A 21,467-nucleotide genomic window follows, 5' to 3' on the forward strand; every position below is an offset into this window, starting at 1 on the left:
GCCCCACCTGCCTACACTTCCCGTCACTTCCCAGTGGCCCATTCACAGTATTAGTCCATCAGAAGGACAAGTCCCCTATGGGTTAGAGCCTCGTGATCCAGGCCCGTCCCCAGAGCCCCACCTCTGAACCGAGCTGCCTTGGGGATCAGGCCTTCCACGCGTGGACTTCTGAGGGACATTGCGGATCTGAGTCAGAACACACGGTTCACAGGAGTAGAATGTCTTCCTAACTGACGTCCAGCGCCGGTTCATGGGACAAGTGAGCGTGAGGGAGGGGTGTGTATGGGGAAGGGTTGGACACTGCCATCCCCACTTCTGGGTGGTCTTGAGCAGCCTCCCTAGGTGGGTACACTGGTGGGGCCGCTGAGAGAGTGGCCTGTGAGTCGCTGAGGCAGCGCAGGCGAAGAGCTCAGCATGGCCGCTAGTGGACGTGCCCACCAGAACAGTGTGGGGGCCTGGGGTGCTTGCTTTCTCCTCTTTTCTTCCTCTGGGCTGCAGTTGGCAGGTGCCCCCACAGCCCAGTTGAAGTCTCAGTTGGTGGCATTTCTCCAAGTTCACGCCTGTCTGGCAGACCATGACCTCCTGACCTCCTGACCTCCTTGTCCCTGGGCATCCTGCAGTCAGGGCTGGGGGGAAACCTGGGGGACTTCCCAGAGTTAATTTTTACAGAGTCAGACTCTCAGTTGAAACACTCAGTTCAACTCTCAGTTGAAACAAAAAGCCATCCAAAGAGGCAAGAGTGGTGCAGTGGTTGTAGTGTTTGAATTTGGTGTCCCTAACCAGCTGTAGATTTACGCTGGGCTAGACTGACAGCTGAACTGTTCTTTTGCTACAGATCTGGGACCCTTCCAGGAAGGACAGCGAGTCTTATTTTAGTTCTAGGCAATTAATTCAACGATGATTGAACTGTTCTCAGTGTAATTGGAAGTATAACTTCCTGAGAAATTTCTAGATTGAGGAGGACTTCATCTCCCATCTGGTCTAAGTCTGGGGGGCTTCTCCTATGCCTGTGTCTTTCTACCATCAGAAATCCCCTTCAGACTCTGGCATTGTCCCTCTGTCCCCAGAAGCCAGCATACTGCCTGCCATGAGGATGTGGGTGGCGGTGTGATGGCTCTTCATTGGGTGAGTGGATGGTGACAGAGGTCTGGAAAAGCACATATTGTTGGGCTCCGTGGTTTCTAGAGACGTTCATGTGCCCTCCCCGCAGTTTCCACGTGCCCGTGCTGTGCTGAGTCTGTGTGGCACCTCGTCTGTCTTCACAGTGACTCTGCTATTGTCTCCATCTACCACTGGAGCCTCTGGAGTGAGGGAGGACCTGGGGTGAGGGAGGATGCGTGGCTTCGTGGCTGCACACATGCCTAGGGCAGGGTCTGGCCCCTGCTGTGTTACCGCCCGCCTTCTCCTTTGAAGGCGCTTGGTCACATGTCCTTCACGAGGTCTTCCTGGAAAAGCTCTCTCTGGTTGTAGTGCTGGTCAGGGTAATGTCTCTGGCAGAGGAGGGGACACAGGTGGACAGGATTCTGGAGAGAGCCCGGTCTGGGCAGTCCCAGCTCTGATGCTGCAGGTTGGTGGCCTGGTGTGAGCGCTGGCACTCTGAGCTTCGTGTCTCTGTCTGACTTGGGAATGATGTCGCTTTCGTGTGTGTTGGAAGATGGCGCTTCACCAGTGCTGTTTCAGTTTTTACCTTGGTTCACTAGACGTGCTCCCTCCACCTTCCTTTGGAGGGCCCTGCTGGGCCAAGGCCATGCAGGAGGTGGAAAGGGAGGCAAAGCTGACCTGGGGAGTTGGGGCTCACTTTTCCTTAGCCTTAGTCGTACTCCTTTCAGGCATTTGACCACCTCTAGTAGCATGGCTGCCAGGGTGAATCCATGGCTTCCGAGAGCTTTCCTTACTGGCAGGGTTGAGTCTGGAGACTCAGATGGTGACACACATGCCCCAGTAGATTGTCGTCCTTGTTGTCAGCTCCCATTATTGCCTGGCCCTGATATAGGGCACCATCAAAAGTGCCTGCCTCTCTCCTGTGGGCGGCCATTCTCTGCTGTTTCTCCCCAAAGTTTGCTGGAGCATTTGAATTTTTACCCTGTAATTTCAGTGGCTGATCTCTGATGTGACGCGCTTTCTTCTCTCTTAGGTTCCTTTTGTTGGACCGTTCCTCTCTCACCTCACTGAGACTTGGTTACTTTCCTCTAATTCTCTATTTCTGCGTCTGTGCCTAGATTCTATGAGAATCTCCTTCGACACCCACAGCCTCTGGAAACCATCCCAACCTAGGGCTACCAAGCCGTTGCTGTCATTGCAGTTTTGCTCCCTGGGAACAGCCCTCTCAACAGTGCTGCCTTTTCCTCCCAGGGTCCACCCTCCCAGATGGTGCTGAGCGGGTCCTGACACCAGTTTGCACAACACCTGGAGACCTAGTTAAGGGGCAGAGTTGGTGCTGCTAATGTTTGTTGAGCACCTGTCAGGTGCCAGGTCTTCTGCTTACTTGGCAGGTGACCCAAGTCACATGTGTCCACCACCTGGCTTTCAGCAGGGTGATAGTGGTGATCTCAGTGGTTAATGGGGTGAATAAGCATGGCACATGTGGAAAGTGTCTGGCACGTTCAAGGTGTCCAGCAAATGGCTAAGTAAGCAAGAGAGTGTGGTTTCTAAGCACCTTTCAGGGACTCCGTCCCTGGGTCTGCTCCCATTGGCTAACGCCTCTCTTCCAGGAGGCCAGGAGGAATGCCCATGGTTATTAGCTAAGCTGAACCCCAGCATGGCCAGCTCTGGAGGACGTCACGATGGAGGTCCCCTCCTGCCTGGCAGACATGAGCAGGTTGTACATCGTGGCACCATTTGGCCTTGCGTTCTCGCTGTTAGCAGTGGCCTCACTGATCCTTCCTTCATGTGGACCTCCGAGCTCTCTGTCGTCTCCTGAATTCCTTCTACTGGATTAGCTTCAGGGCCCTAAGACCGAGACTTCTTTCTTTTTCTTTTTTGGTATTGGGGATTAAACTCAGAGGTGCTCTATTGCTGAACTACATTCCTAGCTCTTTTTAAAAAATTGTATATTTGAAGCAGGATCTCTAAATTTCCTAGACTAGCCTTGAACTCCCTTTCCTCCTGCCTTAGCCTTTTGAGTTTCTGGGGTTACAGGCATGCACCACTGAGCCCAGCTAAGACCAGAACTTTCTATTTGAACTCTACCATGAAGTACCTTTGTGCAGGAAGTGAATGTAATGGCTTTGGATCATTTTCCCTAGTTTGTGAAGTTCCTTAGTCTCAGCCTCTCCTTTTCCTTATTCAGACAAAGGAAATAGCATAGAGAATTTTTTCACAGAAAGGAGTAGGTAGGAATAGCAGCTAGCTGCCCCTACTCCATGACTAGAGGGGCCAGGGGAAGAGGGTAGTAGAAGGTCAGGAAACCAGGCCCTCTAGAGAGAGTTGAGAAGATGGGCAGGGCCTGCTGGCTGTTGGTTCTGCCTTGGGGAGGATGGATTCTCACCCCTGGCTATGGGGATGGCCCGTCAGAGACACGCACTGTGGTGCAGAGGCGATTGATGGCAGTCTATCATCACAGGTACTCATGGGCTAGGGGAATTGCCCTGCCGTTTGGGCTGACACCGAAGAAAGAGTGAATGGCCAACTCGGGCAGTGGAGCACACCTTGTTAAGTGGGTGTGGTGCCCCATCCCTATGGGCTCATTTGATATTTCTGAGACTGGCAGGGAACTGGAGCCCACTGCTCAGGAACCAGCAGGATTGTGTGTAGATCCCTGAACAGGAGGGCTATTTGGCCGGGACCTCACCTATGGGAAGAGCCAGTAGGAAACTTGTGTGAGGCTGTTGGAGGCCATTCAAGGCCCCCAGGTCCCTTCCTGTTCTGCTTGGTGGGATGCAGCCTGTGGACCAGGCCTTGATTTTTGGTCTTATCTTGTGTCCTCAATGGTTAGGGAAGGAAAGACTGCAGGGGTTGGGGGAACAGAGGAGATACGCTGTTCCCAGTTGCACAGGTGGCCCCATCTTTTCCTTCCCTCTCTCAGGATGTTTTGCTTTAGTGCTTCCATCTTCCCTTGGTCTGCAGAGGGTGTGTCTAATCTGCACCTCAGGCCAGGGGTGGTTAACCTACTGGGCACACGGAGAGACCTTGTCAAGGGTGGCCACTTCAAGGCCTGTTCGTCTCGTACCGAGATCTTGTAAGGCAGGCGGATTTGCAGCGAAGCCAGGGGAGCACCCTCCTCCACACGCCCCCCAGACTGCCCCCTTCGGGTCCCACTGTAACCGTGTCCTCTCTTTTTCCAGAAGTTCCTCACTTGAGGATGCCTCCTCCACTAAACTTAGGTCTGTTCCTCTTTACGATGTGTTACAGAAAACCTCATGTAGAAATTTAGTTTAACTCTAGTTTATAGGATCAGAGACCATGTTTCCTTCATGGGTGAGAAGGAGCTGCTCATCAGGAGTGGAGGACTCAGCCTGAAGAGCCAAGTGGACCAACTCTTTCTCTGCTACCAGTCCTTTCCACAAACAGGGGTGACTGCCTCACAGCATCTCTTGATTCTGGAGTTTTCTTTTATCTCTTGCCTCTTAAGTGCTTTTCATCTCTCATTACTTTTAAGAATGTGTCAGCATTTTCTAGGGGGATCAGCAAGTACATTGCTTCCCGTGCTTCATCTGTACCATTGTTGTTATCCTAGAAAAGCTATACGGTGACTTCTTGAGCTGGAAGCTGGAAGAAACCCTGGCCCAGTTCCCGCTGCAGCCTGGAAAGGTGGCTACTTTCACCATCAGCATCAAGGCGAAGCTGGACTTTTCCTGCCAGGAGAATCTCCTCCAGGACCTCAGCGATGGTGAGTGCTTCCCACCAAGTTCAGCCGGCACATTCTGCTCCTGGGCAGTGCCCCATCCCCTGCTTGAGGCCCGCTGTGCTGTTTTGTGACTTGCTGGCCAGTCGCTGCTACAGCGACTGAGACTTCTCTTGGCACTTTGTTAGCAGAGTGAGTTACTGCATATGCCTAAAGTAATAAAAGTACATTTGAGCTAAATGATTTCTTAATTCTCACTCTTTACCATTTTGTGCTCATTTGCCAGGAGGTCAGCCTAAATTAGTGGAATGTAGGAATTGCTGCGTTTTTTCCAGTTAACTGCTGTGATCTTGCAGACTTCCAATTAACGGTGATGATCAAGTGCTTCCTCTGGGTCTGCTGATTTCTGCAAGGAGATGGAGTCTGGGGAAATGGGGATTTGTATTTGTTGCGATGTTAGGACTGGCAGACAAGGGCTAAGATTCTGCAGATCGCTTATGCCAAATGATGAAGCTGGGTCCCTGTGTTCATTGACAGGCTTTGTGGGTATATTAGCCAGCCCAGTCTGCTCTAACGAATATGCCACAGACTGCATGGCTTAAACAGTAGAAGTTTATTTCTTACAGTCTGGGGCCAGAGGTCTGAGATCATGGGGCATGGTGGGTTTCTGGTGAGGGTCTTCCTTCTGAATGGCAGGAATTATCTTCTGGTTGTTACCTCTCATGGAGGGTAGGGAGATTATTTCTCTGGTACCCCTTTCTCATCTTAAAAGGGCCCAAGCCTATTACATTAGGGCCCCATTCCTGTTACCTCAGAGGCCCTGTCACAAGATAAAGTTAGGTTGAGGGCTGGAGCTTCACCATTTGAGTTTTGGAGGGAGACGCAAACTTTCAGTCTATAATGTGGCTGTTCTTGGAGACCGCCAGTGGATTCTGTCTCTAGAACTCACTGAGTATGTGACTTCGGGTAGCTTAACTTCTCTAAACCTTAATCTCCAATTTAAGAAAGGATGATAGCCCCATTTCTGGGTGATCATGTGGACTTGTACACCACCTGGAAAACGATGAGTTTGCAAGTGTTAGCTGTGTGAACAAGTCCTTGGAACACTTAGACTCACGAGTGTGCTTCTTCTGGAAGAGTCCTGTGGGTTGATGATGTTTGTCTGGGGCCTGGGCCAGGAAGCTTCCTAGGTGACATGAAAAGAATTAGCCCCGAAGCCCTAGGGGCAGCAGATCCAGCGGCCTGGGCTTCTCTTTCCCAGCCAGTCTGTCCCAGCATCTCACATGTTGGGAAACAGTGCTGTTCAGTGAATGCAAGACACTGCACGACCAGCTGTGGGTTTTTTTTTTTTTTTTCCCTGTGACGGGAAATTCCCTTCCATACTCTTTCCCTCCCTGGAGTCTCTGGCTTTGGTGTGACCTTGTTGCAGAAGTGCACCCTGCCATTTCTGCTGGAGCCTTTGCACTTGCCCTTTCCTCACCCGATAGCCCTGCTGCACAGCCTGCATGGCCTGCTCCTCATTCTGCAGCCCCTAGTCTAAACCTCCCCTTGACCACTCGGGCAGAAGTCTGTCCCGCTGCGTCCCTGCTGCTCAGTTCTTCACCTGCCCACTTTCAGTGCTCTTCCTGGAGGTGCCTCGGTGATTGGTTCTTTCCTACCTGTCTCCTTGCTTTAGAGTAGGGAAAAGGATCCTGATCGTCCTCTGTCACAGCACCTAGATAGGTTCTAAGGGCGTCCGCATTTGCAGAGCAGGTCACAAGTGAGGCTTCTTTCTCTGCTTCTCCTCTCAGTGGGGGGTTCCACATTGTATTCCTGTTCGTTCTGGTGAGGATTTCCCCCCAAAAGATCTCTTCAGGGAGTTATTGAAAGTTTTGGCTTCCTGGGCAGATATATGGCAGTAAACTCCTGTGCTGGTTTCCTATAGTGTGGCTATGTCAAGATCCAGCAAGCTGCTCTGTCTTAGCTTGTGCTCCTGCAACAAGACACCACAGCCTACTGGACTGAGCGGCATGCTGATGTCTTATGTGTGTGGAAGCTTGGAAGTCCATGGTCAGAGTGCTGGCAGGTCTGGTTAACGGCAGGGCCTCTCCCCTGGTCTGCAGATGACCATCTTCTTGCTGTGACCTCATGCAGTGCAGAGTGGGAGCTCTGCTGTCCCCTCTCTTCTTACAGGAGGAGGCTATCATCAGGAGGTACTCAGGACTTTGTCCTACCTGCTTCCTGATTGCCCATCTCCTGATGCCATCACGCTGTGGGCCAGGACTTCAATACATAATCCAGTCCATATACCCCTCATAGAAGTCACCTTATGTATTTAAGAACCATTGTGCAATCTGCATAAAAGGCTAGTTCTTAATGAAACATTAATTTTACAATATAGTAAAGGTAGGAAAAAAGTTTAGTGTTGCAACATGTTAGAAACTGAAAAACTCATGTGGATTGAACATTATATCAGCACTTAAAGATATCAGATGAAGCAGATGCCCTCAGCCCCCATTTGTAAACCACCCTTTGCCACTGAGCTGCAGTCTTCTGTCAGTGGACAGAGGGTTGCCTGGGTTCTGACTGCCAAGAAGGGAGTATGGCAGCATAGATGGTGTCCAGGCCTGGGAACCTATCCAGACACCTCTCCTACAGATGCTAGGGCATCATCCCCGGTGCTCTTGGGAAGTAGAGTTCTGACTGGGACTTCTGGCATGTGAGCAGTCAGGGGCTGGGGACCGGGCCTCCACTCCAGGCTGCCTGTGTCGTGTTATTCTTGAGGAAGGGTCCAGAAGGCCTCAGGTGGAGACCTCAGCTGTTTGGGTTGGGGTGGCCTTTTGAATGTACATGCCCAGTGCTGCCTTGTTTATTGTGTTTCTGAACTTCTTTCTGCCTTTGGCGGAGAGTAGTCTCTGCTCTTCTAAGTTGAGAGTGAGGTTGCAATTTGGGATTTGTAGTCAGACAATACCTTCTTCTAAATTTTAAGATAAAACCAAATCAGAACCAGAATTATGGTTATTAAATGGCTTGAGATGGTAGGCAGGTCAAATTCCTGGTCAGTTAGTCATGTGAAACAGAACATGGTCATTGGATGCCCTCTTTATCACTAGAGTTTAGCAGAAGCTTTGGCCAGTTGTAGCTTACAGTACAATTTGCTATGTAAACCGATAACCTTAATGGGCAAATTTTATAGGGGAAGAAGTTGGACACAAGAACCCGTAGAGAGTGTGGTCCCTGGATGGTGCCTTGTTACTCCTAGTTCAGTCTGAGTGCTCAGTGGCAGGGGCTCACTGTGGCCTCCTGAAGCTGGGAGATGACCCTTCTGTGGCTCTCAGTCTGACCATCTCAGAAGCATTGAAAAAGACCCAAGTTTTCAGGTGTGAACATACTAAGTAGGTTATTAAAATTAGATGCCACTTTAAAGATGTATTGCAATAAGTAGAGCTGTCACATAAAACTAGGATACTGGCTTCAGTGTGTGCTTTCAGCAGATGGGAGGGAATTAGTATTTGTTGAGCATTGTCAGATAGTGTGTATGCAGATGGGCTGGTCACTTATTTGTATTATTTTTATTTAATCTTCCCGACAACTCTATGAAGTAAATGTAAATGTTACAATTCCCACTTTGTAAAACAAGTGGGAGGACTGTTCTAACTAAAGGAGTTTGAAGAAATATGACCATCAGATGCTCTGCATGGTCCTTAATTATATCCTGGATTAAAAAGCTAAAGACATTTTTGGAACTATTGGGGAAACTGAATATGTGCTATACATTAGATAATGTTATTATAACAATGAAATTAAAATTATAGCAGAATGTTTTTATTCTTAGGAAATTCATTCAGAAGTACTCAAGTATGAAAGATAATTATGCCTGCTCTGTCTTTGATATGGTTGGGGAGTCTGAGAATGTGAATGTAGATAGAAATAGAATAAATGTGTCAAGTTATTAAAACTTTAGATGACTTTTAGATGAAGGGCATATGGGCGTCCATTTCTATTCTTGTAACTTTTCTGTAGGTTTGATATTTTGAAAATAAAAAAGGAGAAAAGATGCCTTTGTAGAGCACTGCTTTGATTTATTATGTTTGATTTCTAAGTGATTCTTAGCAAGCAAATGTTTTCCTGGATCTTCCAATTTTGGGGGCAGCATCTGTCTTCCTCTAGGGTAAGACAAGTCAACCTTTCACTTAGAAGAGGGTATATGTTTTCTTATCATTACAATATGCAGAAATCTTGATTTCTTGGAATTTTACATTTAAGACTAGAAATCTTGGGAGATGGTGAGAAATTTTCATAGGCCTTGTCTATCTTTGAAATATCCAGGAAAGTCAGCCTGGGCAACTCAGGAAAATCTACTCCTGTAGGCAAAATGTACAGCTAAGCCAGACCGAGGGTATTGCCATGGTGTTCAGAATATAAGCTACATGGTCTCAGCAGCATGCAGAGGAGACTGTGACAGACTAGGGATCCCCGACAGCCAGTGGGTCCTCACTGGGCAGTTCAGTGTGGTCGAGAGCAGCAGCTGAGGAGCTGGGGGAATCTTGCATATTTCAGCTGATTATAAAGAACTGTTCTAGAAGGAGGACCACTGTGACTGTGGGCAGCTACCAGGAGTGGACTTGGGAGTGCAGAGCAAAGGAAGGTGCAGCTGCACACCAGGAGGAGCACGGTGCTGGGCCGCGTGGGGAACCATCCCTGGTGTAGAAGCACAGAGTCAGAACAGCCAACCCTCATCCTCTCTCCTAGACGTTCACATAAACTGGTTTCCTGTGAAGATGGTCTCAGTAGGAGAGGGCCCAGGTCCAACCTCAGGAAGTTACGTTGAAATCACAATGAACACCGTGGCACAGCAGCACACCAGGAGAGCAGGCCACAGGCGTGTGCTCATAGCCCTGGGACACCACAGAAGGGAACAGGAACAAGAGAACCCTGACATTCTAGAATCTGGATTAAAGAAAACTTCCTTCATCCCAGATCTGCTGCATTATGCAGAAAAAACATTCAACAAAACAGAGCACTGTTCATGTTCAGAACACTAGAAAAACCAGGCTAACAGGGACACACCTCAACATCGTAAAAGCTACTTACGCTAAGCCCCAGGCCAGCATCATTCTAAATGGAGAAAAATGGAAAGAATTTCCTCTAAAAACTGGAACAAGACAGGGATGCCCTCTTTCACCACTTCTATTTAACATAGTTCTTGAAACACTGGCCAGAGCAATTAGACAGAGAGAGAAATTAAAGGGATATGGATAGGAAAAGAAGAACTCAAATTAGTACTATTTTCTGACAATGTGATTCTATACCTAGAAGAACCAAAGAATTCTAGCAGAAAACTTCTAGAACTAGTAAATTCAGCAAAGTAGCAGGATACAAAATCAATACCCATAAATCAAAGGCATTTCTGTATATCAGTGACAAATCCTCTGAAAGGCAAATGAGGAAAACTACGCCATTTACAATGGCATAAAAAAAAACACAACAACTTGGAAATTAACTTAACAAAAGAGGTAAAAGATCCCTACAATGAAGACTATAGAACACTAAAGAAAAAAATTAAAGAAGACCTTAGAAGATGGAAAGATCTCCCTTGTTCTTGGATAGACAGAATTAATACTGTCAAAATGACCATACTACCAAAGGCACTATACAAATTTAACGCAATTCCAATCAAAATCCCAATGAAATTCCTCACAGAAGTAGAAAAAGCAGTTATGAAATTCATCTGGAAAAATAAGAGACCCAGAATAGCTAAAGCAATCCTTAGCAAGAAGAGTGAAGCAGGTGACATCACTATACCAGACATAAACTATACTACAGAGCAATAGGAACAAAAACAGCCTGGTATTGGCACCAAAATAGACTAGTGGACCAATGGTACAGAATAGAGGACACAGAGACTAACCCACACAATTATAGTTATCTTATATTTGACAAAGGTGCCAAAAATATACATTGGAGAAAATACAAGCCTCTTCAACAAAGGGAAAATTGGAAATCCATATGCAACAAAATGAAATTAAACCCCTATCTCTCACCATGCACAAAACTCATCTCAAAGTGGATCAAGGACATAGGAATTAAACCAGAGGCACTGCGTCTATTACAAGAAAAAGTAGGCCCAAATCTCCATCATGGTGGATTAGGCCCCAACTTCCTTAAAAAGACTCCTATAGTGCAAGAATTAATATTAAGAATCAATAAATGGAATGGATTCAAACTATAAAGCTTCGTTTTAACAAAAGAAACAATTACTGAGGTGAATAGAGAGCCTACTAATTGGGAACAAATTCTTACCATATGCCCGTCAGATCAAGCACTAATCTCCAGGATCTATAAAGAACTCAAAAATCTTAACACCAAAAAACCCCAAATAACCCAATCAATAAATGGTCCAAGGAATTGAGTAGACACTTCTCAGAAGAAGATATACACAATCAACAAATATATGAAAAAATGTTCAGCATCTCTAGCAATTAGAGAAATGCAAATCAAAACTCCTCTAAGATTTCATCTCACTCCAGTCAGAATGGCAGCTATTAAGAACACAAACACCACAAGTGTTGGTGAAGATGTGGGGAAAAAGGTACACTCATACATTGCTGGTGGGACTGCAAATTGGTGCAGCCAATATAGAAAGCAGTATGGAGAGTCCTTGGAAAACTGGGAATGGAACCACCTTTTGGCCCAGCTATCCCTCTTCTCGGACTATACCCAAAGGACTTAAAAACAGCATACTACAGGGACACGGCCACATCAATGTTTATAGCAGCACAATTCACAATAGCTATGGAACCAACCTTCAGTAGATGAATGGATAAAGAAAATGTGGTATATATACACAATGGAATATTACTCAGCAGTAAAAGAGAATAAAATCATGGCATTTGTGGGTAAATGGATGGAGTTGGAGAATATAATTCCAAGTGAAATTAGCCAATCCCAAAAAACCAAATGCCGAATGATTTCTCTGACTTAAGGATGCTGATTCATAATATGTGTGGACAGGAGGTGGTGGTGGTGGTAGTGGTGGGAGGATTAGATGAACTCTAGATAGGGCAAAGGGGAAAAGGGGAGGGAGGCAAATGGAGGAGGCATAGGGGTAGGAAAGATGGTGGAAAAACGTGATGGTCATCATTACAGTAAGTACATGTATGAAGACACACAGGATGTGGCTCTACTTTGTGTATAAACAGAGATATGAGAACTTGTGCTCTATATGTGAAAGATGAATTGTAATGCATTCTGTTGTCATATAACAAATTAAAAAAAAACTTTCTAAAAAAAAATGAAAAACAACCTTGAAACTATTGAGTGGCACATTGTGTACATGAAAACACTGACCCAGAAAGACCAAGACATCTTCTAATAAAATTGTTAGAGTTGGGTCTGGGCGCGGTGGTGCATGCCTGTAATTCCAGCAGCTCAGGGGGCCAAGGCAGGAGGATCATGAGTTCAAAGCAGCCTTAGAAAAAGTGAGGCCTTAAGCAACTCAGTGAGACCCTGTATCTAAATAAAATACAAAATAGGGCTGGGGGTGTGGCTCGGTGGTCAAGTGCCTCTGAGTTCAATCCCTGGTACTGGAAAAAAAAAAAGTCAGAGTTGGAAATCCATCTTTCTTTTGGGTGTTCAGATCAAAACAGCAAATTATTTCAGGCTGTAGAACAGTGTGCGTGAGATGCTCATGGGATGAAGATGCAAGCCTGAAGTCCTTAGGCTTAGCTGTGTGCGCTTCCAGGTGTCAGGGGCCCAGACGAGTGGCTGTCAACGTGAGGACACAAAGATTATGCTCTTGTGGTACCTTCTCAAGGATCCACTAGGGAAGGGCTTCCAGAACAGCTGGAGAGACATTGTGCTGAGGACTGTGGTGAGCATCACACACACAACAATTGTGTGCTGACACCCAGTGACGTCAGTGGGACAGTGCCATCTGCCCCTGTGGTGCCTCACACTGCACTAGATTGGAAGGGAGCAAGGGACCATCATCTGTGGCTGTTTTGGTTGAGATATCGTCAGCTTTGGTGTCAATGTGGTGAAAGAGTGTGTTAATATGAATTAACATATGAATGACTCATTTGTTATCATGGATTGAACTAGCCTTCTTTTGTGTTTTGGTACTAGGGATTGAACTGAGGGGCACTCAGCCACTGAGCCACATCTCCAGCTCTGTTTTGTATTTTATTTAGAGACAGGGTCTCATTGAATTGCTTAGCGCCTCACTTTTGCTGAGGCTGGCTTTGAACTCGCGATCCTCCTGCCTCAACCTCCCCAGCTGCTGGGATTATAGGCGTGTGACACTGTGCCTGGCTGAACTAGGCTTCTTATGTGGAAGACAGGAGGTAGCTGATCTAAGTAAGATAGGAGGTCAAGTGAAGATTGTGTGTCCTAGAGTTTCAATTAAAAATGTCAGCAAGCAGTCACAAGATGTTTAAGAGCCTGTCCGTCTGTCAGCCAGCCAGCCAGTCTCCAAGTCCTGTCTCCCACCAGAGCTGGAGGTGGTGCAGCACAGCGCATGGTGAAGCCTTCTTTCCTGCTCAGGGGGACCAGTCCTTCTTGCAGGATTGGTTGACTCCAGCTCTGGAGCAGGAATTGGAGCAGTGAGATTGTCTCGGAACACCTGGTGGTGCAACCTGCAGCAGGGGGGTAACTGGAGAGAACCGAGGAGGTTTGGAAGGACCCTGTCTGAAGAGGCTGCCACTGGCCGGTTAAGTGTCAGTAAGAAGAATAACTGTGTTTCAGCCCTTGAGTTCTTAGTGCTACTAAAAAGAGTGGTTCACCTTTGGAATGTGGTGGGGAACCAATTTATTATTTTGAAAGTGATAAGTAATGAGCATTTATTCTACTTTTTGTACAATCTGACACTGGACAATCTAATAGTCGGTGAGGGGTTTTCTCCTAATGGAAGTTTTCCAGGTAACTAGTGGAGAAGGGGCGAGGGAGCAGAAGGGCATGTTTTGTCCTCCCTAGTGGATGGTGGCTTGAGGCAATGAGTACCCTCAGGAGCTAAGAGGTGCTTTGCAGTACGCCCTCCTGCTGGTGGGACAGCACCTCCTGAGCCCCAGGCCCCGGCTGAGGCTGCATGTGCTCTAGCTCTGAGTGTGGCTTACAGCACCCAGGGAACAGGGACCCTTGATAAGTCACACTATGGGGGTGCAGCTGCAGTGCAGACTTGTGGAAACCCTGACGTCAGACAAAGAGTAAATGATAAGTAGGGAGGAGGAAGGAGGTGCTGGAGATGGGGGTGGTGATGGTGGGACAACATTATGAACACGCTTTATGCTGCTGAGCCGCACTCCCGTGTTAACTCCTGAGAACGCCTATGTTAGGCATGGTTTTTACGCACCTCCCCCCCAAAGGAAATGGAAGGGAATGAAAGGGCTGCCTGTAGTTTATAAGATATGTAAACAATGTCTTGGAGAATGAACAGGTGCAGCTGCACGGTAGTGTTCTGGGCTCCATGCTTAGGAGGACAGGAATGGTGCTGGGAGTGGCTGCCCAGGAGACAGGGGCTGGCCACGGGGAGGCAGGAAGGTAGGGTGGGATAAGGCACAGAGCCTCTGGGTGTCTGGTGAAATTCTGTTTCTTGACCTGGGTGGTGGTTTCCGGACTGTTGGCTTCTTACGAATTCATTAAGTCACACACTTATTATATGCAGTTCTGTCTGTGTTATGTTTCACCATAAAATGTTTCTCAAAGAAAAGTTAGAAACATCTTGGCTTTTGCCTCACAGACGCTTTCTCATCTGATCAAATTGAAAAGTTATTTTTACCCGAGAAATCTTTCATCAAGGCGTCGTCTGAAAGACCCAGCCATGCTGCCCGTGGCTGTCTGCGTCCGAGGGTCGCGTCTGTGCACAGGGAGCTTTCAGGGGATCGATGCGCTGTGTTTTGATCTCATTGGGATTGATGCTTTGGATGAGAATGGCCTTCAGGGTCTGTTGTCCCTGACAGCGGGATGGGAATGTTGCCTGCTTTGGTTTCCTTTCCAATTAATTCATTATTTAATTTGATTTTCCTTTTCTCTGTACTTTTTGGCTCTCAGTTTCATAAGAGAAATGTCAGCTTTCCCTGCAGACAGTTTCTGTTGGACCGATAATTAGATGTGGCATTTCAATTTCAGTATGGGAAGGAGTGGTCCTCAAGCCTGGCAGACCCGGGCGGACTGAAGATGGCATCCCGTGTAATCAGTTTGTTTTATAGAGCAGGAGGCCGAGTCCTAGGAAGGAAAAGGGATGCTGAGTTTCTGTGTGTAGTGCCAGCACCCCACACACCAGGGGGTCTTAATGTCCCCCACTGCTTCCTTCCTGCAGGGAGTGACAGTCCCCCACAGCCTCTGTCTGCTGTGCCTGTCAGAGCTCCCTGGGTATGCAGGGCCCTCGCTTTCAGGGGGGCTGTGACCTGGTACCTGTGGGCACCTCGCACCATGGGTGGAGAGGGGTGAGCCTGTGCTGTGACTTGTCTGCCCTCTGTGTCTTGGGAAGGTGGTAACTCTGCCAGTCACGAGTGTACTCTCTGGAGTCGCCATGCTGCCGGGGCATGTGGGCATTCAGTAGCCTCTTGGACCTCCTGCTCTTCCACACGCGTTTGCTCACACAGAACTCACGGAGCAGTGTGTTCCACCTTCTCAGGCCTCTCCCACCCTGCCCCTTCCCTGGGCAGACGTTTCTCTCCACAGATAGATGGAGGTCCTCCTTGGCCTCTTCTCCATGAGGACTGCATTACACTCCCGTCCAGTTGTCTTGGAAGATGCGTCTGACCTTTCTTTTCTCTTGAAGTCTCTTGTGCTCTCCTCATTGCTGTGGGATGCGCTTTGAACACCTTTCACTTGAACAGTCACAGGAACTCCTCTGGGTCACACAGAACTCAAATCCACCTTCTGTTATATCCTAGCGTTTCCTCAAAAACTAGGCCATGCAGACTGGTTGCAGGCTTTCTCCTTGCTCTTGCTGTCCCTCTGTCCCTCTGCCTCTTGCTGGGACTCTTTCAGGCCATGCTGCAGCTGCTCTGAAACCCTGCTTTGCTTGTCTAGTGCTGTGCCACACCTGCAAACCCTCCTGGCCTTGGAATGCCATCTGGCCTCCACCTGCTGAGCCCAACTTCAGGCCCCTCTTGGTTTTTTGCTTATTTATCTGGTATTGGGAGTTGAACTCAGGAGCACTCTCCCACTGAACTACACCCCTGGCCTTTTTTATTTCTCATGTAGAGACAGTGTCTCTCTGCGTTGCCCAGTCTGGCCTCCAACTTGCTGTCCTCCTGCTTCAGCCTCCTACATAGCTGGGATGACAGGCATATCCATTGCACACAGCAGCTTGTCACCTCCTGTTTTAAGCTTTTGAAGGTCTTGTCCCTAGCATTCCCTGCTGGCAAAGGTGGCTCTTTCCTGTGTGTCACCGTGGCATCTTGGATTATCACTCTAGCTTGTCCACACTGCCTCCCTGCTGTCTCGTTTTGTCAAAGGACAGACCACCTGCTGAAGGTCCAGCCAGGTTGGTTCTTGCTCCGCGACTGCAGGCCACTATGAGAATCAGTTACGTGTGGCGTTTCATTGTATGTTGTTTCTTCACAACTTAAGGCCCACAGAAGCTGCTGTTTACTACTGCGGCCAGGGATGGATCCGACTTGAGTCACTGTCCAATACGCTGTCTTCACTTTGATAACCGTCCTTGCCCCGACTGTCCTCTGAAATTGGGGCGCTTGTTCCGTGTCTCTGTCCTAGTCTGCTGCCCCCCTTGAAAAGAAACATTAAGTTCTGGAATTCTCATTCTTACTGTTTAAAGAACAGTGACTCATCCTGAATTATCCAGAAGCCAAAGACGAACGTGACTAGAATTTTAATGCCATGATTTCTCTTTTTCTTTGTGGTTCCTAGATGCCTGAGTCTTTCACAGTCGTGTTTTTTGAAGGCGGCTGGCTAGGGATGTTTTTGAGACTTGGGTTTTATCCTGAGGCCAGAGAGTGTAGGGACAGAAAGAATGACTAGTCCCTGGGTGCTCACCATGCCTGGCTGCTGCTCAGACAGGGGCCCTGCCCTGCAGCAGGAGAGGGGTCGCACTGTGCTGTCTTCGACCAGGCCTCTGCACCCCCTGTGCCAGCTCGGTGCCCACCACCCTGGTGCTTGTCTGTGGACGGTCTCGCTGCCTCTGCTGGGTGGTCTTGAGGGCAGGCCAGCATGGGCGAGGAGGCTTCCTTGCTCCTGCCTCTCTTGGGCCTTTGGTACTTCCGTCAGCATCGTGTGGAGCACCTTCCATTTCCTCTTTCCGTTAGGGACCGCACCCCAGGTCCTCTTGACCTCATTCCGGCTCTGTCTCTGAAGATTTTTGCTTGCCCTCTAGGTTCTGAACCCCTGCCCCTCAGGGGACCTGGGGAAGACGCTGGTGGCCTTCCCTCCCTGCTGGGTTTCCATTTTACCCTCCCACTTCCTGGTGCTTTGCTCCTGCCGCCCCAGCCAGTGCCAGGAGCGGCGCTCTGAGGGCCTCCCTCTGCTGCCCCAAGCCCCTTGCCGGGAGCCTGTGCGGGCGCAGGTTGCCTCCCGCCCCGGGTCTTCACGCTCTGGCAGCCATGCTGGGCTCCAGTGGTAGGCCACTGAGCCACCCCACAGAGGTGGAGCCAGACCTGCCCCCTGCAGACGTCCCTCTTGAAGTTCAGGCTAGTTTTCCCCGTGCCCTCTTCCCCCGAGCCGTCGGGGAAAGTGGATCTCTAGTTCATCCTGTCTGTTGTTATCACGAGGGTGGGACCAGTGCTTCTGTCCACGATCTCAACCTCAGCTGAAATTGAAGCTGACATCCTACATTTTAGTCCAGACCTGCCATCGTTTTCGCACCGAGTGGGCTGCTGGCCACATCAGGTGCGGGCGTGTTGTGATCAGGGGTATCTGCTTGCTCTGGAGGAGAAGCCAGTGGGCACTGGCCTGCCTGCCATCGTGTTTAGCCCGGGCCACCTCCCAGCCTTCTGACTCAGACAGTGATTTCACAGCACGCAGCTCGGCCGAGGGAAAGGTCAGCCTGCTCCAGCCACCCTGCTCCTGCCACGCTGCTCTTGGGGCACATCTCTGAGCACTGGTCTGGCATAGATACTGAGCCTCACGGCACCCCAAGCTGGATTCTTGCCCAAGACTCCTGTTAGTGACCTGTGAGGTGCACTTATCCCCTACGCACCATTTGCCCTTCAGCTGAGAAGGGTGACTCAGCCTTTTTAAAAAAAAAATTTATTTTTTTAGTTGTAGTTGTACACAATACCTTTATTTTATTTATTTTTATGTAGTGCTGAGGATCAAACCCAGGGCCTCACACGTGCTAGGTGAACACTCTACTGCTGAGCCACAACAACCCCCTCCCCTTGACTCAGCCTTTTGATTTAAATTTGAGTTGCAGAATAACCTCCTACCCATCAGGGTGGCATGGAGATCCAGGTGTTTGTCATTCATCGGCAACGGGTGGTCCTCTTGCAGGCGGCCAGAGCTCTTCAGGCGGCCAGGGCGGAAGTCCTTTGGCCATTGATCTTGCTGTTCTTACTGTAGCCTTTTCCAATTAAGCTGGTAGTGCTCGTCATGAGGTGATTAGGGAGGTGTTGGAGAGCAAGGATTTGAGAGCCTTGTATCCAGAGAGGAGGGGGTGAAGCCTGGCCACCAGTGCAGGTCGGCTCCCCGACAGCTCGGCTCAGATTGCACCCAGGTGGGCCCTTCTGCTTTCCGGGCGCCGCCGCCCTTCTCCCTGTACCTGCTGCCGCTGCTCTGACTGCAGCCATTGCTGCAGCTCAGCTTCCTGTGGCCATTGTCTGACTACCTCCAGCTGCTGCCTTTACTCCTGCCACTGTCTTCAGTACTGTGGCCACGGTCGTATTTCTTTTTTTTAAAGATTTTTTTTTTCAGTTGTAGATGGACATAATACCTTTTATTTTATTTATTTACTTTATCTTTAGGTGGTGCTGAGGATGAACCCAGTGCCTGGCACATGCTAGGACAGTGCTCTGCCTACCACTGAGCACCCCCAGCCTCTCCTGAGGTGGAATCTGATTCGGCCCCTCTTTCTAGCCCTTGCCATGGGTCTCCACTGCTCTCAGGACAGAGTCTCTCATGTGGCTCACATGGTCTCTCTCCCTACCATTTGGCCTTGTTGTCCCGCCCTTCCCTCATTTTGTGTATCTTCCAGAAGAACTGAATCAATGCTTCACCACACCCTCTCCTTTACTGCGGGTGTAGACTGTAGGCACGCTTACCTTTCTGGATACTGGTATCAGCTAGGGTCTTCCCAATGCTTGCCTGGCTCCCAGCGTAGACATTGTGATTTAATTTGCTTTCAGTATCCCAGAGGATTCTAACGTGCAGTACAGTTTGGGAACCCCTGCTGGAGACTGTCTTCCTCTTACTCATTCTCACATCCCTGGACTTCTGCCAGCAGGGCCAGGGGTCATTTAGCCCCATTGATGATGAGCTCTAAAGTCTGGTAGGGCAAGTCTCCTGACTAGGTGATTGATTGATGTGGTACCTTCTGGATATTCTTTGCTCTTTGATTTTCCTTAAGAGTTTTAGAATCAGTTTGTCAAAGTAGTCTATTGGAGTATTATTTTGGACTGCATGGAATCAATAGTTGAGTTTTTGGGAAAAATGACATTTTCATGATACATGGTCTTCCTATCAATGAATATTGTATGTCCCTTATTTGTCTTTCAGTATTTTCTATTGTCTCTATAAAGGTTTTATAGTACTTTACCAGGTTTATTTCTAGATATTTTAGTTATATTATAAACATTTTTTTACAATATTTATAGCTAAGTGGGGTTCAAAGTGGCCCTCCTCCTCCTCCTCCTCCTCCTCCTCCTCCTCCTCCTCCTCCTCCTCCTCTCTCCTCCCAACCATGTGTGTGAGCTGTCCTCACTCAGCTCGTCACCACTGCCCGGTGCTGCCAGTCTCCACAGGTGCTGCGCTCCTGGTCCATGCATCTGATAGGCAAGTGCCCTACCACTGAGCTGTACCCTAGCCTACATCCTGAAGTTTTAAGTTTAGTAATTATTTGTGTTCTCTTCCAATCTGGAAAAGGATTTAGCATAGTCTCCTCCCCTTTTGTGTGGGTTTTAGAAAGCAGGCTAGTTCAGCAAATTAAGCAGTCTTGTTCCCTGTGCTCTGCTGCTCTTGGAATTGTGCTGAGGAGCACAGTGAGTCACTGGTCCCCAAGCCCAGTATCCTGCCTATGCAGTGCCCTCCCATGGAGCTCCTTTGACTGCAGGAATGACCACTAAGTGCTGTACAGAATGTGACTGGCTACATGTGACCTTGGCACTTGACATGTGGATGGTGCTTCTAATACACTGATCATTAATTTTATGTGATTTTAATTACTCTAAGTTTTAATGCATTTCTCTGGTGGCTCCTGTATCAAGTAGATCACACAAGGCTCATGGGAGAGAGAAACAGCTGCCCAAGTGAGCACCCAGTGTTGGCTGTGCGGCATGTGATGCTGGGCTGCGCAGTACAGGAGGGGCAGTACAGGGTTCCTTTATTTATTGAGTTCTCAGTAGTGCTTTCTGCACATACATGAAAGTTATGTGCATATATATAGTACATTTATATATGCATATAACACGATCTTGTTAAATTTAGTATTTCTTTTCTTTTTTTTGTAGTTGTAGATAGATATAATTCCTGTATTTTATTTTATTTTTTGTAATGTTGTGGTGAGGTTCGAACCCAGTGCCTCCTGCAGGCTAGGCAAGCACTTTGCCACTGAACCCCAGCCCCAGCCTAGAACTTATTTTCTCCTGCTTCCCTTCCTTCTCCTTCCTTATAGGTCTCCTACTCCACTGATCTTCCTTTTATCTTTGTGATATCCAGACACCCCCACCCCGCCTTCTTTTGCTTGAGCTTCTACATATGAGAGAAAACTTCTGATGCTTTATTTTGGGGGCCTCTCTTATTTCACTAAGCATGATGTTCTCTTGAACTATATGCTTTCTCTGGTGCCACACATTTATTGGCAAATGACATTGTTTTCTTCTTCTTTCTGGCTGAGGAGAACTCCATTGTGTAGATACACCACATTTTCTTGACCTGTTCATCTGTAGAAGGGCATCTGGGCTGTAAGTTGGCTACTGTGAATTATGCTGCCATAAACATTGAAGTGGTTGCATCCCTATAGTAAGCTGATTTTAGATCTTTAAGATAAACCAAAGACTGGGACAGCTGGGTCCCCTGGTGGTTCCATTCCTAGTCTTTTGAGGAATCTCCTTACTGCTTTCAAGAGGGATTGCACTAATTTTCAGTCCCACTGGTAATGTATAAGTGCACCTTTTTTCCCACATCCTCTTGGCTGATTGCTTAATGAAGAAGTAATGACTTTCCTTTCTTAGGGATAGCAGTGCTCAGTACTGCTGTGCAGAGAACATTTAGCCTGTCCTTTGAATTTCTGGTTTCTAAAAGGAGAGCAAGCAAGTGTCACTGTTAGGCATGACACCACTGTGCCCCTTTATTATCATATGAAAGAAGCATTGGACTTTAATCTCAAACTGACAGTGCTCTGGTTTTGTTTCCCTGATTTTTATCCCAAAATAACATATGCTAATTGAGCTATTTCTGCTGGCTTCCTTTGGAGAGTTGATGCAGTTAGTCCTATGAGCCATCTTGAATTAATTTTGTGGAATTGATGCTCATTTGTTTGTGTTTCTCTTCCAGTAAGAATGGAGTAACACATATAAACAAGATAGAGAGA

The 21,467-nt window shown here is 48.1% G+C and overlaps 1 protein-coding gene across 4 annotated transcripts in view; it reads left to right on the forward strand.

Moving 5' to 3' along the window:
• Positions 1-21,467, forward strand: part of Trappc9 (trafficking protein particle complex subunit 9) — a 496,909-nt gene that overhangs the window by 119,057 nt on the left and 356,385 nt on the right. For all 4 annotated transcript variants that reach the window (XM_078016653.1, XM_078016651.1, XM_078016650.1 and 1 more), the window contains one exon: positions 4,676-4,828. In XM_078016653.1, the coding sequence (XP_077872779.1) occupies positions 4,676-4,828 (153 nt within the window). The remainder of the gene's footprint in view (positions 1-4,675; positions 4,829-21,467) is intronic.

Source organism: Ictidomys tridecemlineatus, chromosome 7, assembly GCF_052094955.1.
Source record: "Ictidomys tridecemlineatus isolate mIctTri1 chromosome 7, mIctTri1.hap1, whole genome shotgun sequence".
Classification (NCBI taxonomy): domain Eukaryota; kingdom Metazoa; phylum Chordata; class Mammalia; order Rodentia; family Sciuridae; genus Ictidomys; species Ictidomys tridecemlineatus.